Source organism: Balaenoptera acutorostrata, chromosome 15 (assembly GCF_949987535.1).
Source record: "Balaenoptera acutorostrata chromosome 15, mBalAcu1.1, whole genome shotgun sequence".
In the NCBI taxonomy this organism is placed as follows: Eukaryota; Metazoa; Chordata; class Mammalia; order Artiodactyla; family Balaenopteridae; genus Balaenoptera; species Balaenoptera acutorostrata.
In genome coordinates this window covers 41,353,997-41,373,349 of record NC_080078.1, presented here as the reverse complement: position 1 = coordinate 41,373,349, position 19,353 = coordinate 41,353,997, and the positions used below count along the sequence as shown (strand labels likewise).

Sequence of the window (19,353 nt, the reverse complement as noted above, 5' to 3'; positions counted from 1 at the left end):
TCTCTTCTATAGCTAGGCAAGAAGTATTTCAAGAGAGGATAACTATATAAGCATTAGTATATTATAGATATGTTATATAAATGTATATTATGTATGGCAATAGATATATTACTGTTGACATCCCATGATGTCTAAAAATGATCACTATCGTTGTACCACTAGATCAAAACTAACTGAGAAACTCTTTGCTAGGATGTGGTTCTTTCTTCATGTTACCGTGGGGACTTGGATACACGGACAACCATGCAGCTCCTGGGAAAAGGGCAGCTGTGTGGTCCGACACGGGGAAGCCTCTCCCCCACGTCCCAAAGGCAGACAAATCAGATGTGGAGCCGCACGCATGTGGTATCAGTCATCTGGCCTTTCTGAAACAGGATTCCCTTCCCACATACGCTCCCCGTTCCTGCTGTCTTGTGTCCAAGGAAAAGGGCATCAGCTATACACCGCCACAGACAGGCTCTCACCATAGAACCAGGGGCCTGTGTGCACCACTCAGGGAAGGCCTCTTGCATAAGAATTATTTGGAAAGAAGTACATACATACAGAGAAGGGTCAGACACATTGTATCTCTACAGATGAAATCCTTAAAAAGAAACATAGCAGGATTTGTTTAAGAATAAAGTAGTCTGTTGAGCTTTGGAGTTTATTTCTGTTTAGAAAAAACAGATAAAATTTACAAGATGCAAAGGTCTCACATAATACATTATCATTGATGACTATTCTCTTTACACCCTAACAGGAGCCCTGGCTTAGCCAGTGATGGGAAAAACACAGACAGCAGGAATGCATTTGGGACCCACCATGGAAACGCGGAAATACACCACAGTGTGAAAGGGGGACTCGATGACAAGTGATGTTGGGCCAGCCTGTTCCGAGAGCAAGCTGAGACATCAGAGGGACCAACACAGCCGTTCTGAGGGGGACGCTTGGGTGTATTCCTTGCCTGCCCTGTGCACGGGGCGCCTTCCCCACACTGGCAGCACCCCCTCCTCTACTAAATCACAGCAGCAACAGAACACGGTAACGCTACTTTGGTGGGTTCATTTTGTTTTGTTTTTGTTTTTTCAGGGCTATTCAGGTTCCCAGTTTCTTATTTCCATCTTCCTTTTCAGGATTCAGTTCCAAATCCTTAAAGTAGTAGGTGCCTAGCATCTTTCATGAGTTTTTCAGGATCCAGTTCTGCCCAGTGATAATGCACTAAAAAGAACAAAGATAAGACACATTACTCAGAAGAGTCCCAAAATTTGCCTTCAATTCATATTAAAATACATGACCAAGCATAACAAAATAGCTGGAGATATCCTTTCAAGTTCTTACAATGACAAGAGAATGACAGTGTTTCACTTTACTGTGAAAAATCTGCTGTGTTGTCATGTATAAATCCAAATACCTTCTCACCAAAGAGACGCCAATTTATTAGAACTTCACCTTTAGAGCTCAAAAAGCCACCAACCAAATATCTGGGAATTAAACAACACACTTCTAAATGGACTCTGCATCAAAAAGAAGTCACATGGAAAATTAGAAAATATTTTAAGGTGAATGAAAATTGAAATACAACAATCAAAATTTGTGACATTCGCCTATAGCAGTGTTTAGAGGAAAATTCATAGCTTTCAATGCATACATTAGAAAATAAGAAAGCTTTTAAGTCAATAATCTGAGTTTCCACCTTAAGGAATTAAAAGAATAAAAGCAAAGTAAACCCAAAACAAGCAGGAGGAGGGGAATAACAAGAGCAGGAAGGAATGAAGTTTCAAACAGAAAAACAAAAGAGAAAATAAATGAAAAGGTCAATAAAATCGATACACTTCTTGTCAGACTTACCAAGAAAAAAGAGAAAAAACAAGTTAGGAACATCAGGAATCAAAGAGACAACGTCAATACAGATTTTACACACATTAGAAGAATAAAAAGGGTATATCACAACTTTATGCCCACAAATTAGACATGGATAAGATGGACAAATCCCTTGAAAAAAATACAAAAGTCTCATTTCCACATCCTTTTAACAATGAGGGAGGCAGAGGGGTGGGGAGCCTAAAGAAAGCATAGGGACAGTGTACAAACTAAATGCTTGTTCTTGGAATATCTTTAATACTGCTCAAAGGAGGGTAGGTTCTTCGGTATAAAATGTCCAAGCGTCCTGCGTTTCCTTTTGCGATTCTGAACCCACAACAAAAGCCAGCTGGTTGTGCCAAGATTTGTGTGGCAGGCGTTTGTCATCCAAGTTTAACTAAATCCCACACTTCACACAGCAGTTTCCATTCCCTCAGACCTAAATTCTAATTGGATGAACTCCAGTAAACTCAAAAGATTACAGTCATTTGCACGTGGTGATGCCACATCTGTGAACATGCTTCCAGATGTACTCAACACAGGTCACGTTCTCAAGAAAGGGTCACGTTATGCGCAGACACCTCCATGGAATGACCAGCCTTCCATTCTTGAGCCCAGCTTGACACCGAGGCTCACAGGCCCACACGGGAAAGGCTGGTTGGAACTGCAGCTTGTCCATGTTCTTCAGGTCTATCTGGACCCACACAAGGGATCAAAATTTCCCCCAGGCCTACCCTCGTGCTCTGAACCACGGCTGCCAAAGTACAACACTACTTCCTAGGAGATATCTGAAAAACCACAAGGGGAATACACAACCTAATTCCTGGAGACCGTAATACTCCCGTTTTAAAGTCAAGAAAAGCAACCCACTTGCTCCTATATTTTAATCAAGATGTTAACCGAAACTTAAGAACCTGGGGCCTTTTAATACCTCTTTCCTCCCCTGCAATACTAGTAACCACAATCCTGAAATGAGTTCCCACATTCCACCTTTGGGGAACTCTATCTTCTTGGCACAGATTAAAACCTTTGCTTTTGAACTTAAAATGAGCTTTGGGATCCTGCTTGAATACATTTTTCTTTTACATTTGCACCAGTTAAATACTCTACATGTTTTAATGAACTGCGGTAGTAAACTTATGCTTCAAATGTTTGCTGTGCAGATGGAGATGGTAAGGTTTACTACAGAAGAATGAACGATCGAGAAGATGTCCATGATAGTCTGTTCTATGACAAAAGCAGGTACCATTATGCAGACAGTATGTCTCTAACTTTGTAAAATTAGAGAGACATAGAATCACCTGCTTAGAGAAAATGTTACAAACACATTAAGAAGTGTCTAATAGCCTGGCACCACCATTTCATGGCCTTATGAAAGAAGCTGCTGGGGTGGTTCTCTTTCACTGCATTCAACCGTTGGGGGCAGCAGGGAATAGACTAGGATCAGGAGCAAGGGATCCCTCAACAGCTTGTTTAAACACAGAATCTCTCAAAGATGCTGACTTCCAGCTGATCTGTTTCTGGCTTCAGGCCATTCGAGCAACCAGAAGACATGAGTGCTAGTCAGGATACGCACACACCACAGACCGGCTCTCCAAACCACGGTCAAAAGAACCCAGCCCAAGTTTTATTGATTTATTTACTTCCAGTCACAGGTGGGAATCTAATATGAGCTCAGTTACACAGAAAAGGCAGGCTGTTCCACGGAAAAACATGAGTTGCTGGGAATTCGATGTTATCAATGAAGGACTCACGCAGCCCTTGTAGCATGTTAGGAAACCCAGTGAGGCCTCCGCTGAACTGTCAGAGCAGACACTCCTCTGGCGCGTGAGTGCTGCATGCGGGTCCTGACTTGGCGGTGAGAACATGGGGACAGGGATGCCATTTTTAACTGAGAAAGGAAAGCTTGGTGTGAACTAATAAAGCAAGCAGGAAAAACAAAAAACAAAAAAAAAACCAACAGATGTCACCTGATTGTGGAAGGAACAAACTCTGACAGCAGTTAAGTTTTTGTTTTTTGGATTAAATTCTACCCCATGTAGAATTTGTAACGTATATTTGTATATATTTCACCATGTCTGTCTTACCGAACTTAACAGTGGTTCAGATGACAGTCTCAAACCTTACTTGGATCCGTCTAGGCTGGTGCCGCCCAAGCAAACTTTCTGCAGTGACTGACTGTCCTGGATCAGCTCTGTGCCACATGGCAGCCACCAGCCTATGTGGCTACTGGGCACTTGAGATGTGGCCACTGTGACTAAGGAAATTACACTTTATTTAATTTTAATTCATCTACATTTAAATATCCGCATACAGGTAGCGCCTACTCTATTAGCACACTCTAGGTTATCACCAAGCTTAGCTCTGCACTTGAGCAGTAAACAGAATCAATTATTATGGCCAGATTCTTGCCAATTTATTTCTAATAAATAAGGCAACTGAGGAGCAAGCCTGGGCATGAAGTAAATCCAACCCCCCCTGCCAGGAAAGTGACATAATATGCCTGCTCCGTACCAGCGAGCAAGCAGAACAACATCCTGTATAACAAAGGCCAGAACAACACTTATGGGTTGGGAACAGTAATCTCCTCCCAGTAAGACGAGGGAAAACAGGGCAAAATATAACGTAGGAAGAAATACTGCTTAAAATTCCCCAAATGTATTGAAAGACATACATTTATAGATTCCAGAAGCTCAGAAAACCCAAAGCAATCATCAGAATGAGACTTAGATGTTTAACACAGACGCTGGAATTATCAGACAAGGAAGAATAACTATGATTAATATGTTAAGGGCTCTACTGGGAAAAGTAGACAACGTGCGAGAACAGATGGGCTATGCAAGCGGAAACAATGGAAGCTCCAGAGAGAATCAAAAGGAAATGCAGAGTGCTTTCGACAGGCTCATCAGCCAAGGGAGGAATCAGTGGGCCTGAAGACAGGTCATTATAAACTTCCCAAACCAAACTGCAAAGAGAGGAAGGAATGGAAAAAGGAACAGACCATCCAAGACTGTGGGGCAGTTGCAAAAGGGGTAACATACACACACCAGAAGGAGAAGGCAGAGAGAACAGAGAAGTAACAATGGCCAAGAACGGCCCAAACTTAATGACAGGAGACACTGAATCACAGATCCATGAAGCAGAGAACACCAACCAGCAAGCACACCTAGGCAAATCCTATGCAAACTGCAAAAAAACAAAGAGAAAATCTTGAAAGAAGCTGAGGGCGGAGTGGGAGGAGGGGGCACATGGCTGCGGATTACAGAGGACGTCTCAGAAGAAACTATGCCAGCAAGGGGAGAGTGGAATAAAATATTTAAAGTGTTCAACCAAAAAAACCACCAAACCAGAATTCTATACCAGCAAAACTATCCCTCAAAAGTGAAGGAGAAACAAAGACTCTCTCTGACCTGCAAGAAACGCTCAAAGAAGTTCTTCAGGCAGAAGGAACACAATACGGCTCCAAAACTTGGACTGACGTAACGAAAGGGACGGCATCAGAGATGAAATTAAGGTAAAATAAGATCTGTTCTTTTTCTTATTCTTAGTTCATCTAAAAAACTACTTATGAAATGATAACAGTAACAATGCATTGGGTTGTGGAGCACATGGAAGTGACGTGAGTGACACGAGGTCACGAGGAACACGAGGGAGGGAACACTGGGAGATGCTGCCATGAGGCACCTGCACAGGTGAGGAGGCCAGGCTGTTTGCAGGTGGGCTCAGATTTGTTAAAAATGTATACCGCAAACTCTGTTATATCCTATAAATGCCACAATTGTGAATAACTCATTGACCTCACAATGGAAGGTATCATTTCTCTTTGATTGATATGTCACATAAGATAGATTATTGTTTTCCATTAATTGCATATGCTATCCAGGCATTGTTGGGCATCCTAGAATTCTGTAAAAAATTCCAATTATCCTCACATTATTTTTCAAATATTCCAGATCTTAGTAAATATAAACATCATGGATTTTAAAAAGCATAGGCCCATATAACAGTGAATTTGGATTAAATAATATTTTGCCACTGTGGTCTTTGAGAATCTTATTGTATGTTCCTTCAATATCATGAAGTAACACCGTAAGTGTTTTGGGGATTTCAGTATTAGCTTATGCCTATGAAAGAAGGAAAAAAAATGTATACTGCAAACTCTAGGGCAGCCACTGAGAAAAGGTTGTTTAAAGTTAAAAAAAATAAAAACACTACCTCAGAGGCATAGTGTGTTTTATACCATGAAATACACAGGGACTGGAAAAGTGGTATGAATGTTGACACAGGGAAGCAAAGTGAAGCTCTGGGAATAAAAGATCCCACCTTCTACAGGGAAAAAAACAGTGAAAAGTGATGGAATAGCCTTCTACAGAGCGCGCGCACACACACACACACACGCACACACACACACACCCCTGCTCTAGCTCATCAGGAAGAAACGTGCTCGGCCAGGACATGTCTCACTATACAGACAAAGGTCAAGTTGGAAAAGCAAACAGACGGCAGCTTCCAAAACGCTTTCCTTGCTTGGTTTCGAGGGCTGACATCTGAGGACAGAAACACGGGGTGCTGGCCCGAAGTGCGCCCCTCTCGTGCACACACTCACGACGGCAGTTAAGTCAATACTCAAACGAGTGGATACTGCAGCCTGTGATCACAGGCAGAAACCACACTCTTTTCATGAGAAGTAGCCCTCGTTCCTTTAGATGTGGGCCAGAAAGGGGGGAAAACTGAGCTGCAGCCTCACAGAAAACCGTGAATCCTCCCAGCAAGATGAGGAGCCCGAAGGAATGAGACAGAGGACAAAGGACAAGTTAATTTTAGCAGTTTCACGTCCATTTGGTAAAATAAGAAACGTCTGCAATGTGACAGAGAGATGGCGGCACCCTGGGGAGGTCCTCTGAACCAAGGAGGTTTGAGCTCATTTTCAAAGCAGCATACACCCAAGATCATGCAGCTTCTCATTCCATTTTCTCTCGCCTCTTCTTTCTCCCTCGTGCCTCAAAAACTCAAAGCTGCTCCCCTTCGGGCCTGTGAGGCTCCCCAGGGCTCTTTCCGTTTTTAAACAAAAGTAAATGAAACCTGCAGCAAATGAAAACTGCAGCTCCCCTTACTGGGGGCGGGCGGGCTGCTGTTTTTCAGTGGAACAGGGCCAATGCCAAGGTTACCTTCTGTCTGTCACCATGTAACTCAGCTCTTACAGACATCTGAATACTGGGTGGTGGTTTTGGGGGTCGACTGGGATGACAAAGTCCAGCAGAAGGGGCAACAAAAGTCCACGGGCAGCAAAACCCCCAATATATCCGTGGAGTACCAGCTGTCGCTTAGCCTAACCCCTTTAAGGTCTGCAAATCCGGGAGCGTGGCTAAAACCCAGGTGCTCTGCTGGGCATGGTGGCTCGTACCCGCCTGCATCTCCCCACGTCGCTGACGGGATGGGCTTCACTCACTAAGTTCACAGAAGAAAAACCAAGGAAGCAGAAATTACATAACTTACTCACTGTCACACAGAAATTGGTAGGATGCAAATAAGCACCTGACGAGGTTCTGAATCACCGCTGGACCCACTTTATTAATTAGCATGATTAGAAAACTAACCTAAAGAGCCACCCTGTGCACTGTCTATATGTGGCACGTTTCACCCCCCGATTTCGGATTTCTGGATGGACCGTGAATCAGAGCACTGGCGGTATTTCTGACGACAAAACTGACCACGTCAGTGATGAGCAAATCCTCATGATCTTGGAGGGGAAGTTTTACGTAACATAAATGCCCCATAAAAGGTTACTGTGTGTTCATGAATATTTAACATTATTTATACACCAAATTCCACATTCAGAAGACTCTCCCTAACTTATAACAACTGTTTCAGTTCACGAATAAAAACCAACGGCTTGAGGCCAGAGCATCAAGGTCCAGAACAAGGTGGGGCTTGTGAACAAGGTGGGGCGACAAATGAGGCCGAGTGTGAAGGGCTACCCTGTGACTCCGGCTTCACGCTCACCTGAGTGTGTGACACGTGTGAGCCCAGACCCGCGAGCACGGCTGTCACCTCCCCGGAGTTACACTCGGACAGAACATGGTGACTGGGGAAAGTCAACAGGGCCTTCCAGGACTGACAATCCCACACGGGCTCCCATAAAACTATGATTCAGCAACCCCTCCTTTCCCAGATCTCCCCCCGGCCCGTCTGCTCTACTCACGTCTACCGGCCGGTCCGCCACCGTGGGCTCGGCAATCTCTCTCAGCACCGGCAGGGGACATCCTGGGGACATTCCACAGGAGACCCCTGGCCCCCACCCCCTTCAGAAGGCAGAAGCCATCTCACGGGTGTTCTCTCTCGCCATGTGGCACCTCCAGAGCGAACCCAAGGCTGACTTGATTTGAACCACAGTCCACAAGCCAAAGGCTCCAGACCGCACGACCGGCCTGGCTCCTTTGGTTTCTGCAACTGCCCTGTCGCCTCCAGCCTGCTCCCCACGGCTGCTGGGGTCACCTTTCGAAACGGGATCTGACTGTGTCACTTGTGCACTTGACAGCTTTCAAAAGGTTCCCCAGGATCCCAGGACAAAACCCACATTTCTCCGAGTTGCACACCGGACCCTGTATGGCCCGGGCCCTTCCTCCGCCCCTGCCTTCAGACAAACTCCCGAAAACAGCCCCACGTCCCTTCCCTACCGCCTCTGCCCGAACCCACGACTCGCGCTCCTTCTCTCCTCTCCGCTGGGCCACTCCCCGCCCTCGGCGCCCGTCGCCCCATCTCTACCAGCCCTTCCAGGTCCCGCCCTGGACCCCTGGTTCCCTGGAGCCACGGCCACGCCCCTGTCCGCCCGGCCCGCGGTGCCGGCACCGGCGCACTGCCCGGCGCTCTGGCGGGACTGTCCCCTCGCTGCTCCCTGCTCCTGTGAACGCTGCCATGTGATGTGTTCACGGGGAAGGAACTTGAGCCGAGGGCCATCGGGCGGCTGGGACAAGCTCCAGAGGCCTGTGACCTCCAGGCAGGGAGGTGGACCCGAGCCACAGGGAACCGCGAGGCACTCCCGTCTCGGGAAAGTGAACGGGCAGCGCCGCGCGGGGGACGTGAAGGATGCAGGCTGTGAGGGGAGGCCTCCCGCAGCTGCTGAGAGCGCAGAGGCAGGAGCTCGCGTCTGGAACACTCTAGAAGCGCCAGGAGCCGCAGTCGTTGCCAGACGCGGGCGCGTCTCAACCCTTCTCTCTGCCCCGGAGGCAGCCGATCTCAGGAAGCCACGAGGAGCCGCCATAAAAGAAGCTCTGCCTCCAAAGCCACCCGGTCCTCTACCCCGACTGGTGCCCCCGACGTGAGGCGCCGACGCAGCTCCGGGGGGGCCCTACCTGCGCCCCGGCCCCCTACGGCTCCCGCTCCGAGGACACGTCCCCCTCGGCCCCGCTGCTGGCGCTGCGGTCTTCCTTGCGAGGAGCGCTTCTTTCCTTGCTTGATTCAGAAGGCCCTTTGGCTCTGGTTTTTTCTTTCCTCTGCTGTTGCTTTTCAAGCTTCGACAGCTGGTCATGAAAAAGAAAAAGATTATTTTACAAATGTAAACTCGTGCCTGTATGTCCAAAGCACCAATCACTTCACAGGCAGCAACCACTAAAAACGCTTTCTGTCTGATAACACGGGGCATCGCAGTGGCTCCGACGTGCCAGGTCCCACACCAAGTGTCTGTCTGCCGGACGCCAGCACCCTTAACACAGACTCATCAGACGTATGACGTCCGTCAGATTTCCCCACCGCTCAGCCTGTCTCGGGGTTTGGGGGAGGGTCCACTAACAGCCTTCTTTGACAGGCTGAGCAGAGCCTGTAAATGAAAAGGCTTTTAGTCTGTTATTTTTTTCTTTGATGTCTCTATAGCTTTTTCTCACCACTTTGTCTTCCCACTCACTGTTTTGTCCACCATTTGCTGAAGGTGAGAGAAGGCTGTGAATAAAGTACATCAGGCACATGGGACATCGTCTCGGCCCTCGGTTTGTCCTGAGACTGAAGCCTGACTCGTCCACAGCCCAAACCCTGGGTGCTCCCGGAGAGCTGCGTGGTGGCTACACGGGGACGCTGCCACAGGGCACACGTCCCACAGGCCACCCGGGGCCACTTCTGCCCTGGGTGTCTCCCCAGCTTGTTCAGAGACCACAGACCGGACAGCGGAAAGACAGATCCGCAGACACTCTGCACAACGGTTCGGCCACCCCAGAAAGACCTGCCAAGAAACTCATCCAAGGAGATGGGCCAAGCCATGGCCACGGGATTTTCTTGGACCATAAAAACCATCTGTAACAAAGCCTGACACACGGCAACACCCAGGTTCATGGGCCTCCCAGGCCAAGTCTGCAAACATTTTCCCATTCACGTGGAAAGGGGGAAACACGGAGGGGCCAGCTGTTCCCCGCTGGTCTCTGCCCCGTAAAGACGCAAAGAAAAGTTACTGTAACCAACCTGCCAGATCATCGCTTTATTATTCTCAGACTCTGAATTAAACCTTTAGGTAGATCAACAATCAGCGGCTCTCAATTTGGCCCAGAAAACCAGGTTTATTAATGGTGGACTTATGATATTATCTCCCCCACCTCCCAACCCCAGGTGCCTGAACAGCTGTAGTAAACAACTGGCTTGGTTAACAAGCTAATTCAATTTTGTGAATGAAGGCTTCACTTCCCCTTTGACCCAGGACTCCCTTCCCAGAAAGCTCGCCTGGATAAATTCCCTCTCGTGTTGCAGGAAAGGCTCCTGTGAATGTGCACCGTGGTGTTGTTTGTATTTAGCAAGAACCTAGAAACAACCTGAGTGTCCACTGTAGGAGGACAGGTAACTAGAATGTGGCAGTCACACAGAGCGACATCTAGAGCCGATGGACATGTACCAAAACAGATACGTCTCTAAACCCACGTTAAGACAAACCAGTGTAAGCTTCAGAGGCCATTAACAGTAGGATCCCATTTTCACAAAGCGCTACGTGCCGCTAACGGGCAGATGGAGGACAGACTGGGAGCGTACAAACCAAGTTCAGTTAACTTTGGGGAGAAAGAGAAGAGAATGGGATCATAGTGGGATGAATATATATGGGCTCCAACTGTAACTGCCAGCTTTCACTTCTATAACAACAAAACCAGCTCTAGAACAGAGCTGCTGACCGCTGTCAGACGTGGACTGCTTGCTACTGGCCCTCGGACCACTGACGGTAAGACTCGTGCCAGGATCTAAACCAACACACAGCTTCCTTCGTCAACAAAGTCTTGCTGTGAAAAAGTATCACTGCTAAACTGTGCACTCAGTGGCAAAGCTGAGCTCCTCTGGCCATGGCCTGGTAAAAAACAGCTCAGGAACGGGCACGGTGAACAGGATGATCTTGAGCAAAGATGACAACAGGCTAGCATTTTTTAATTGAGATAAAATTGACAGGCAACATTATATGAGTTTCAGGTGTACAATGTAATGATTCGACACTTGTATACACTGCTAAACGAAAAGGTTAGCATTTTAAAAATCTGAGTAATGGCTACACAGAGCTCTTTGCTATATATTTCCCTCTGCACTATTATTTTTCCGCGAACGATTATTTTTCCATGAACGATTATTTTTCTCTGTGCCATTCTACCGCAGATGTGGGAGGAATTTCCTTCATCAAGATGCCAGCCTTCCTTTCTTGTTTCTCTTTTGGTGTTAAATGCTCTTTCTTCTAAGAAATGATTAGGATGGTAAATGGGGGCCCTTCTGTCTTGCTCTTTTTCTTGCAAAATGATCTTGGATGCACAACGTGAATGTACTTAACCGTACTGAGCTGCACAATTAAAAACGGGTGGGATGGTAAATTTTATGTTATGTGTATTTTACAACTAAAAAAAATTTTTTATAGTGATACAATTGACATATAACATTATATTAGTTTCAGGTGTACAACATAACGATTCCATAGCTGTACATACTGCAAAATAATCACCTCCGTAAGTCTAGTTAGTGTCCATCACCAAAAAAAATTTTTAATGACCTTAGAAAACATGAAGTTGGCAATTCGTGCTGGCCCCTTACTTTTTTATATTTCATGTCCCTAGTTCATGAAATCCAGACATCTGGGAATCAGTGTTCAGCAGGGAACTGTGATGGTCTCCTTCTGCTGTCAGCAGTTTACATTCACATCAGTGTCTATATGTGTGTTTACACGTGTGTGTTATATGTGTACGTATCTGTAGGTGGATGGATACGTCTACGAATACACATATATAACCGTGAACATGTTCCAAGTTAGACGCTGAGAAAGCATGATCTTTATTTCCAAAAGAGGCCCTCTCAGTTTTGTTTCCCTTCTTTAGAGGTAAATATAAAAAAAATGTTGACTATCGCCAGTGACACAACCAAACCAAGGCTCCCGCAATGCTGAGATTCCATCTCATGCAAAGGCTTGTTTGTGATCCAACCTGTTATTCGCTTTCTACTCTTTAATGCTGCGGAGAAGCCAGATCCTGGCAGGGTGATGGGGAATAATTCCCAATGGAAGCAGCCTTCCCAGAGGCTGCTCGGGGCCCCACGGCACCGTCTCACTCTGCACTGGCCCAGAGGCGCCATCAACGCCGAGCCAAACTGCAGAAACGTTAGCGCGACCTTACACCCCAGTTCCATCCCTACCGCCCTGGACCAAGCTTGTGAATCACTGAATCACGAGTGACAATTACCGAAGGGACAGGCACAGCCCGCGTTTCTGTAAACGATGTAATGCTGATTCTCTTTCATTATTTATCTTAAAACAACCCAACCACATATGGCTCCACGCCTCAAAGTAAAAGTTCTCTGAGGGAACATTGTGAACTAACCTAATAAATTTAAGCCTTTTCTCGGAAAACTTGGAATCCAATGCAGCCAAAATGTGGAATTTACATCTTAAGGCAAGAAAGCAATTGGATTTTTCTTTTTTTGAGGAAACAAATGAGAAAGAAAGAAAAAGAAGAGAAGAAATTGGTGCTGCACACAGATTCCTGTAGCATGTCCACGGCTTTCAAGTTAACGAGCGCACTTACGTCAAGGAGAATAAAAACCGCACAGGCCTGTGAACACAGGACCTAGACACCAAAATGGAGGACTTTTGTTTCTTTGTTTGTTTGCTTTTTAATCATCTGAGAGTGTCCATATTGCAAAGGAGACACTGTCCAAACCATACAGGCTCTAGCGCCTTAAAGAGAAACCCAAACCTTCCAAAGGCAACTCCAGGCACAAGCCACCGCCAGGGGCCAGGTAACCGTCCCAAGACCAGCCCATGCCTCTCACGGCGGATCTCTGAAGAGGGGGGGCCAGAGGAGGGCGGGCTGGAATATCTAGACCCAAACCTCCCTGACTCACGCCTAAATCCACTGAGAAAATAAAGAACCTCCTTTTTAATTAAGATGACCATGCTCTGATTGCCTAATGTACAAATAAACTAGTTGAACAATGCTCTATCACGGGGCCTGCAAATGTAATAATGCCCTGAGGGACCAGGCAGAAGCAAAATAAGTGAAGTAACTATAAGACTTTAGGGCAGGATGGAGACTGCGGCCACACTGCAGAGGACAAGCCCCGCCCACTCCCCCCAAGCCCTACCAGGGCATTCACATTTTCTTTTTAAACAAGCATCTGCACAAAGGTATAAAGTCAATGGGGTAGATAGAGTCCCCCCATAGGTACCCCGCTTTGCACCTCCGCCCAGCTGATCCCGACTGCTCTGAACAACCCAGGAACAGCTGTATTCTCATCAGCGTCCCCTGGAGAAGCCACCGTCGGCTGCCTACACTACAGCCATCCTCCAGCTCCCTCCTCTCTCCCTGCTGGCATGAGCAGCCTTCTACGCAGAAGTAGTAGCAGTCTGAGCCTGCTGTCACATGGGCAGGGGACAACATTCACAGCCACCAGGACCTGAGGACCGCCAGGGGGCTTCAGAGAAAGGTTTCTCTCCCAAATAAACAGAGGTGCATGGAGACCTGGGGGCGGACAAGGAGCTCTGGAGCGGTGGCAGGTCTTGGAAGGAAGATGGGGTGTCCAGGGGTACAGAGAAGCCTCTGGGGAGGGGTGGAGCCGAGCCGGAGGAATCAGCCATCCTCTTGGGCGGGGGGGGGGGGGGGGTCACTAAGCTCCTCCCTGTTTCAGCCACACTCGGCCAGGTTTGGAGCACGTGCAGCTGAAAGCAAAGCATCTCATCGCACACTCATCGAAGTAAAGGAGAAATGGGCCTTCAAAAGGGTGGGGGGCTTGCTCAGGTGTCATGCACAGTGTGCAAAAGGCAGAGATGGGACCAGGCCTCTAGACGCCAAACTCCGTGGGCACCGGAGGACGGGCTCTGAGACATGTGAGTTACTCCCACCTGCCCCGGTCTTTCTCATAGAACAGCGCTGCTGAAGCATCTCCAAAGGCAGATCCCTTCACCCTGTGGGCTGATCCAGTGGATGATGACATAGAACATTAAATGAAGGAGCACCTCCAGGCCGCCGTGGACACCACAAGCTCCCAGGACGCGCTCCGCGTACAGTCAGACTCTGGGCGTCCCCGAGATTCCACGTGTTCAGGGGAAGCTCAGCCAAGGGCTCTGCTCTGCAGCTGGGGACACCCATCCAGGCTGGAAGGGTTCAAAGGAGCTGGCAGAGAGATCTGTGTCTGCAGTTGCCACCACCCGCCTGCCTCTTTCGGGAACGTCCAAACCACCCAGCTGCCAGGCACTAGAAGTGGTTTTGGAGGGGTTCAAGAAAGATGGTTTCTTTGCAAATCATTTCCAAACAAAACAGGTGCCCAGGAACCCCTGATGGAAGGGTAATTCTCCGAGCGAGACGATGTCTCAGACTTGCTTCCAACACGATTTGGGGAAATGATGTGAAAAATTACAGCTTCTTGTAGATGCTTTTGTATGTTCACATAAGTCCCACAAAAACTATTTCAGGTCTTCCTCTTCTTCTCTTTTAGACTACAGTTGACTAAAAGGAGCAACTCCTTCCTCAAAGGGCCCACGAATATAACCTGAAATTTTAATTTCATCCCTTTAAGGTCTGTCTTCACACTAGGGAAATAAATGGCCCCTTAGATTGTGACAACCAATTTGTCACCTTGAGCATTCCGAGAAGTCAAGAGCAGGTATTACTCCCAGATTGCTTCTGAGCGCAAGGGAAGTGGAGTCAGTTGAGAGAGCAAGCTCAAGGCCATGGCCAGGCAGTGGCCAGGCTGGGAGGAGCCTCAGGCCACCAGACTCCCCGCCGAGCCTCCAGTCGACCTGGCTCCTTTGGGGCCGAAGCTCACCTGGACAGGGGTTTCTGAGGTTAGCCCCAGGTCCGGGGCAGCCAACCCTGCTCTGATCTTGCTAGGGCGATGCCAGGTACAGCCCTGCCTTTGAGTTATTTTAATGCTGGTTATTTCCTGCCAAACTGTTCTGTCCCGTGAATGAGCAAAATCTAATTAGAGAGTGAAGAAAGTAACAAAAGAAAAGCGCAAGCCCCATGAAGTCAGTTACTAGGATTTTTATAGACCGTGATGTAGATGGAAAGGTTCTGTTCCAACCAACCCCTTGCAAAGATTCCAAGAAAGTCATAAAGATCAAATGTCCCCTCTGCAATTACGTTGTAAAGTACCACAAGGTATGATGGCTCCGCGGGCGCTGGCCCACACCTGTGGCCCTGCTGACGTCAGAAGGCAGGAGAGGGCGACCACAGGCAGCTGCAGAAGAAGGACATGGCTGGCATGTCCCCTTAGAAGGACAGGAGCTAAAGGACAAAATGCCCCAAACCCACCAGCCCGTGACCCCTTTTCAACAGCACTAGAACCTTCACTCCACGAGGCTCGCTGTCTTTCCTGTGTCCACCAACTCCCACCGCCAGGAAAAGACGCCCTGACTGTGCCGAGTCATTGAAACCAGCGTGTTGACCATTCTCTCACCCTGCAGAGCACGCTGACACCAGAGAATTGTGTTGCTGAATAACTAACACGTTCGAGGCAGTAAGCAAGACGCACCGTGGAGTGGAGCAATCCTCCGCCTCCACGGGCCTCCTGGGGTCAGGTGGAATCCCGGTGCTCCGCTCGACCACACACACCGGAGGCGGCCTGCCAGCACCGCCTGGAGATGCAGGAAAGCCCAAGAGGCCCCGCACAGCGACCAGAGCAGCCCACAGCCCCTCCACGTCAGGCGGGGACCCCTTCAGGGGTGGACCCTTCAGGGAATGACGGAGGCCGGCGCTCAAGGCCGGGAAAGGGCGCCTCCACCCGAGCCCGATGCCCACGTGCCACGGGCGGGGCATCTCCTGAGCTACTGGACACCCCTGGGTCCATGACCTTTTGCTTCTCCCTGTTTCTTTCCGCTGCCTACAGGCCAGAGGGCAGAGAGTGGGAAGGGGGAAGAAGAAAAGGCAAATTCCCATCAGCCTATGAGACTCGCAAAACTCCGAGAAGACAGGAGTGCGAATCTACTGTAGAATTTTGAACAATCTGTAGAAACCTACTTCCACAGATTAGCTCTAGTTGACTAAGCCATTTTTTAAAAAGCAGTTGGAATTTATATTTGGGCAACTTTGTTTTATCAAATTGTAACTTGATATAATTTCATATCATGTGATAAGTCTGAAAGCTTCTTTTTTAAAAATGTCCTTGTGTAATGGAAAATCTGACAGAACACTCAAAGAGGATGTTTCCATACACTCCGAAGCATCTGCCATTATGTCAACTGTCATGTTGTGTTATTTTTAAATCAACTGGCTGCTTAATAAAAACATTACAAAGCAAAGTGCACACATGGTACCTAATTTTCATACATTATTAACTCTGCTTGAGGTTTTCGTGGGAATTAAAAAAGGAAAAAGTCAGGCAAGGAGGCATCCGTGCAATCTAATTTTATTTTCTAATTCCCCATTGTTTACAAAAACCCTCTTAGGCATGCGAAGTGGCAGTGAGGGTGGGGTGCCCGGCTGCCTTTCGCATTATCCTTACTCTCCTCTGCTCCCGTCCACGCCCACGCTGGGGCGGCTTCAGCCTTCAGGACCCGGGGCGGCTTGTTTCGGGCCATCATGGGATCGAGGTCAGCAAAGGCGTGGGTTTCTCGATCACCGCGGCAGAGGCTGTCAGGGCCTGCATGTCCCCCAGCCCAGAGGTCCCGGCAGTGTCAGCCCACGACTTCTGACCTCCTCCAGCCTGAGCACCTGCACCTTCGGCCTGAAGATGCCCCCGGGCCCAGGGTGGGCACCTGGCCTGAGTGTGGGCGGCAGACATGTCTGGAGGCAAGCACTTCTGGATGTGATCTCGGCCAGGGGGAAATGAGAGCTAGGGGTCCACCTCCAGCCCCCTCAGGCCGCACGGCACCCACCCTGAGATGTGTTCCACGCGGCCCCCCAGGGGGTGCCCAGGGGTCACCGACACGCAGGTCCCACTCCCCGTCTCGCTTCCACCCCTCACCGTGCTTCCTGTACCGGGAAGACCTGTAGCAAAAGCCTTTCACTTCGGGGGGCACCCAAACCAGAAGCATTTTACATGCTTTGAAATGAGCCACATTTTAACGTGATCATTTGTTATGTGTTACAGGCCCCGTGTTAACCTGTGTTCTCCACTGGCGGGCACCCCAGACACAGGAGGGCCATGGGGGTGATGAGGATTCCACTCCCACTGAAGGCGCTGAGGGATGCAGTACAGTCCTGTGACATCTCACTATATACGTGAATCCTCTGAAAACTGGTCACCCATATACATGGCAAACGATATATTCTAGCAGCCAGGATTTTTATTATGTTGCCCTCCGTTCCCTAACCCCACTGGGGACAAGGTATCAACTGCACTTCTAACACGACACAACCCACTCCTGTGGCCTGGGCTCTTCCTTCGATGGGGGCTAATTATAAAATTTCGAGAGTAATGGGTGAGAAGTTAACTATTTCCCCGCCACTGAGGAAGCAGCAGTGGCTGTGGCATTCGGAGGCCAGAGGCCGGCTTCTCCCGCCCCACGGCCGAGCTATCAGCTCCCCCTCCTCTCTAGGCCGCTGCTCTTTGCGGGCAGAAATAACAGGCACCTACTTCATCAACATCTGCATTAACATTATCAACACATATATGTGGACCCTAGAAAAATGGTACAGATGAACCGGTTTGCAGGGCAGAAATAGAGACACAGACGTAGAGAACAAACGTATGGGCACCAAGGGGGGAAAGTCGCGGGGGGGAGGGTGGTGGGATGAAGTGGGAGATTGGGATTGACATATACACACTAATATGTATAAAACAGATAACTAATAAGAACCTGCTGTATAAAAACATAAATAAAATTCTAAAATTAAAAGAAAAAAACAAACCAAAAAGCCATCTGCCTCAGGCTGGAGTCTCTCTTGGCACGTGTCTGGTTAATAATCACGGGCTGTAGCGAAGTTTCAGGAGACACTAAAACAATTTCAGCTTTGGTATTCCAACGCATAATTGGTACCAGAAAACTGTTCACAAGCATTTTAAACTAGTAGTGTTCCTTAAATGATTCAAAATGTTTCTTCAATTTGCAAGAATCTTAAAAAAGAGGGGAGACCTTTTCTCTGCCCCACTGGCTCTTACATGTTGTACAAATGCCAACAGAACAGATTTGGAACAATGAAGAATTATTGTGCAAAATAATGAAGACGTGGGACCCAGAAAAACAGTGCACACAACCTGAAGAGAAGTCAAGGCCAGGGTGCTCGGCAGCCGGGCCGGGGGGCAGGGCAGGGGGTGGCCACCCGTCCACAGGGCAGGGGAGTGGGGCGAGCGCTCTGGAGGACGGGGCTCCCGCAGGAAGGGCCTCGAAAGAGAACGCCTGGGCTCAGAGGTCTGGGAGCAGGAGGAGAAAATACAGTGCTTCCAACAAGATTTCAAGAAGAGAAGAAAGACAAGTACATACTCCCAGAAAAGCAAAAGGCTGAACAAGAAAAAAAACGATAGGGTACGACTTGGGCCCTGTGGTGACCCACAGTCACAGGGTCATGGCAACATAAACACTATTTTTTGATTCCATTAAAATGATATCAAAACGCTGGAAAGATGGGAGGGTGTGCGGCATGAGCAGTGCTGGCTCCCCCTCTACAGTAGCATGAAATAAATGATGTCAGAACTTAACACATCAAGAAGCAGTAGAAGTTTGGGCCTCCCTGGTGGCACAGTGGTTAAGAATCCGCCTGTCAGTGCAGGGGACACGGGTTCGAACCCTGGCCCCGGAAGATCCCACACGCCGCAGGGCAACTAAGCCCGTGCGCCGTAACTACCGAGCCTGCGCTCTAGAGCCTGCATGCCACATCTACTGAAGCCAGTGTGCCTAGAGCCCGTGCTCCGCAACAATAGAAGCCACCGCAATGGGAAGCCCGCACACCGCAATGAAGAGCAGCCCCTGCTCACCCGCAACTAGAGAAAGCCCGTGCACGACAATGAGGACCCAACGCAGCCAAAAATAAATAAATAAAATAAATAAATTTATTTTTAAAAAAAAGAAATGGTAAAAGTTTATTATTTAGGGACAGAGGGGGAAGCACCCAAAGAAATAGCTTAAAATATGTTAAAGGC

The 19,353-nt window shown here is 48.3% G+C and overlaps 1 protein-coding gene across 2 annotated transcripts in view; it reads right to left on the bottom strand.

The window, feature by feature from the left end:
- Positions 1-622: 622 nt before the first annotated feature.
- Positions 623-19,353, bottom strand: part of DTD1 (D-aminoacyl-tRNA deacylase 1) — a 111,909-nt gene continuing 93,178 nt past the window's right edge. Inside the window, exons 5-6 of one of the 2 annotated variants that reach the window (XM_057530036.1) lie at positions 9,192-9,359; positions 623-1,197 (exon numbers count right to left, since the gene is read on the bottom strand). In XM_057530036.1, the coding sequence (XP_057386019.1) occupies positions 9,207-9,359 (153 nt within the window). In that variant the 3' untranslated portion in view covers positions 623-1,197; positions 9,192-9,206. The remainder of the gene's footprint in view (positions 1,198-9,191; positions 9,360-19,353) is intronic. The other variant, XM_057530037.1, reaches the window with a different exon arrangement.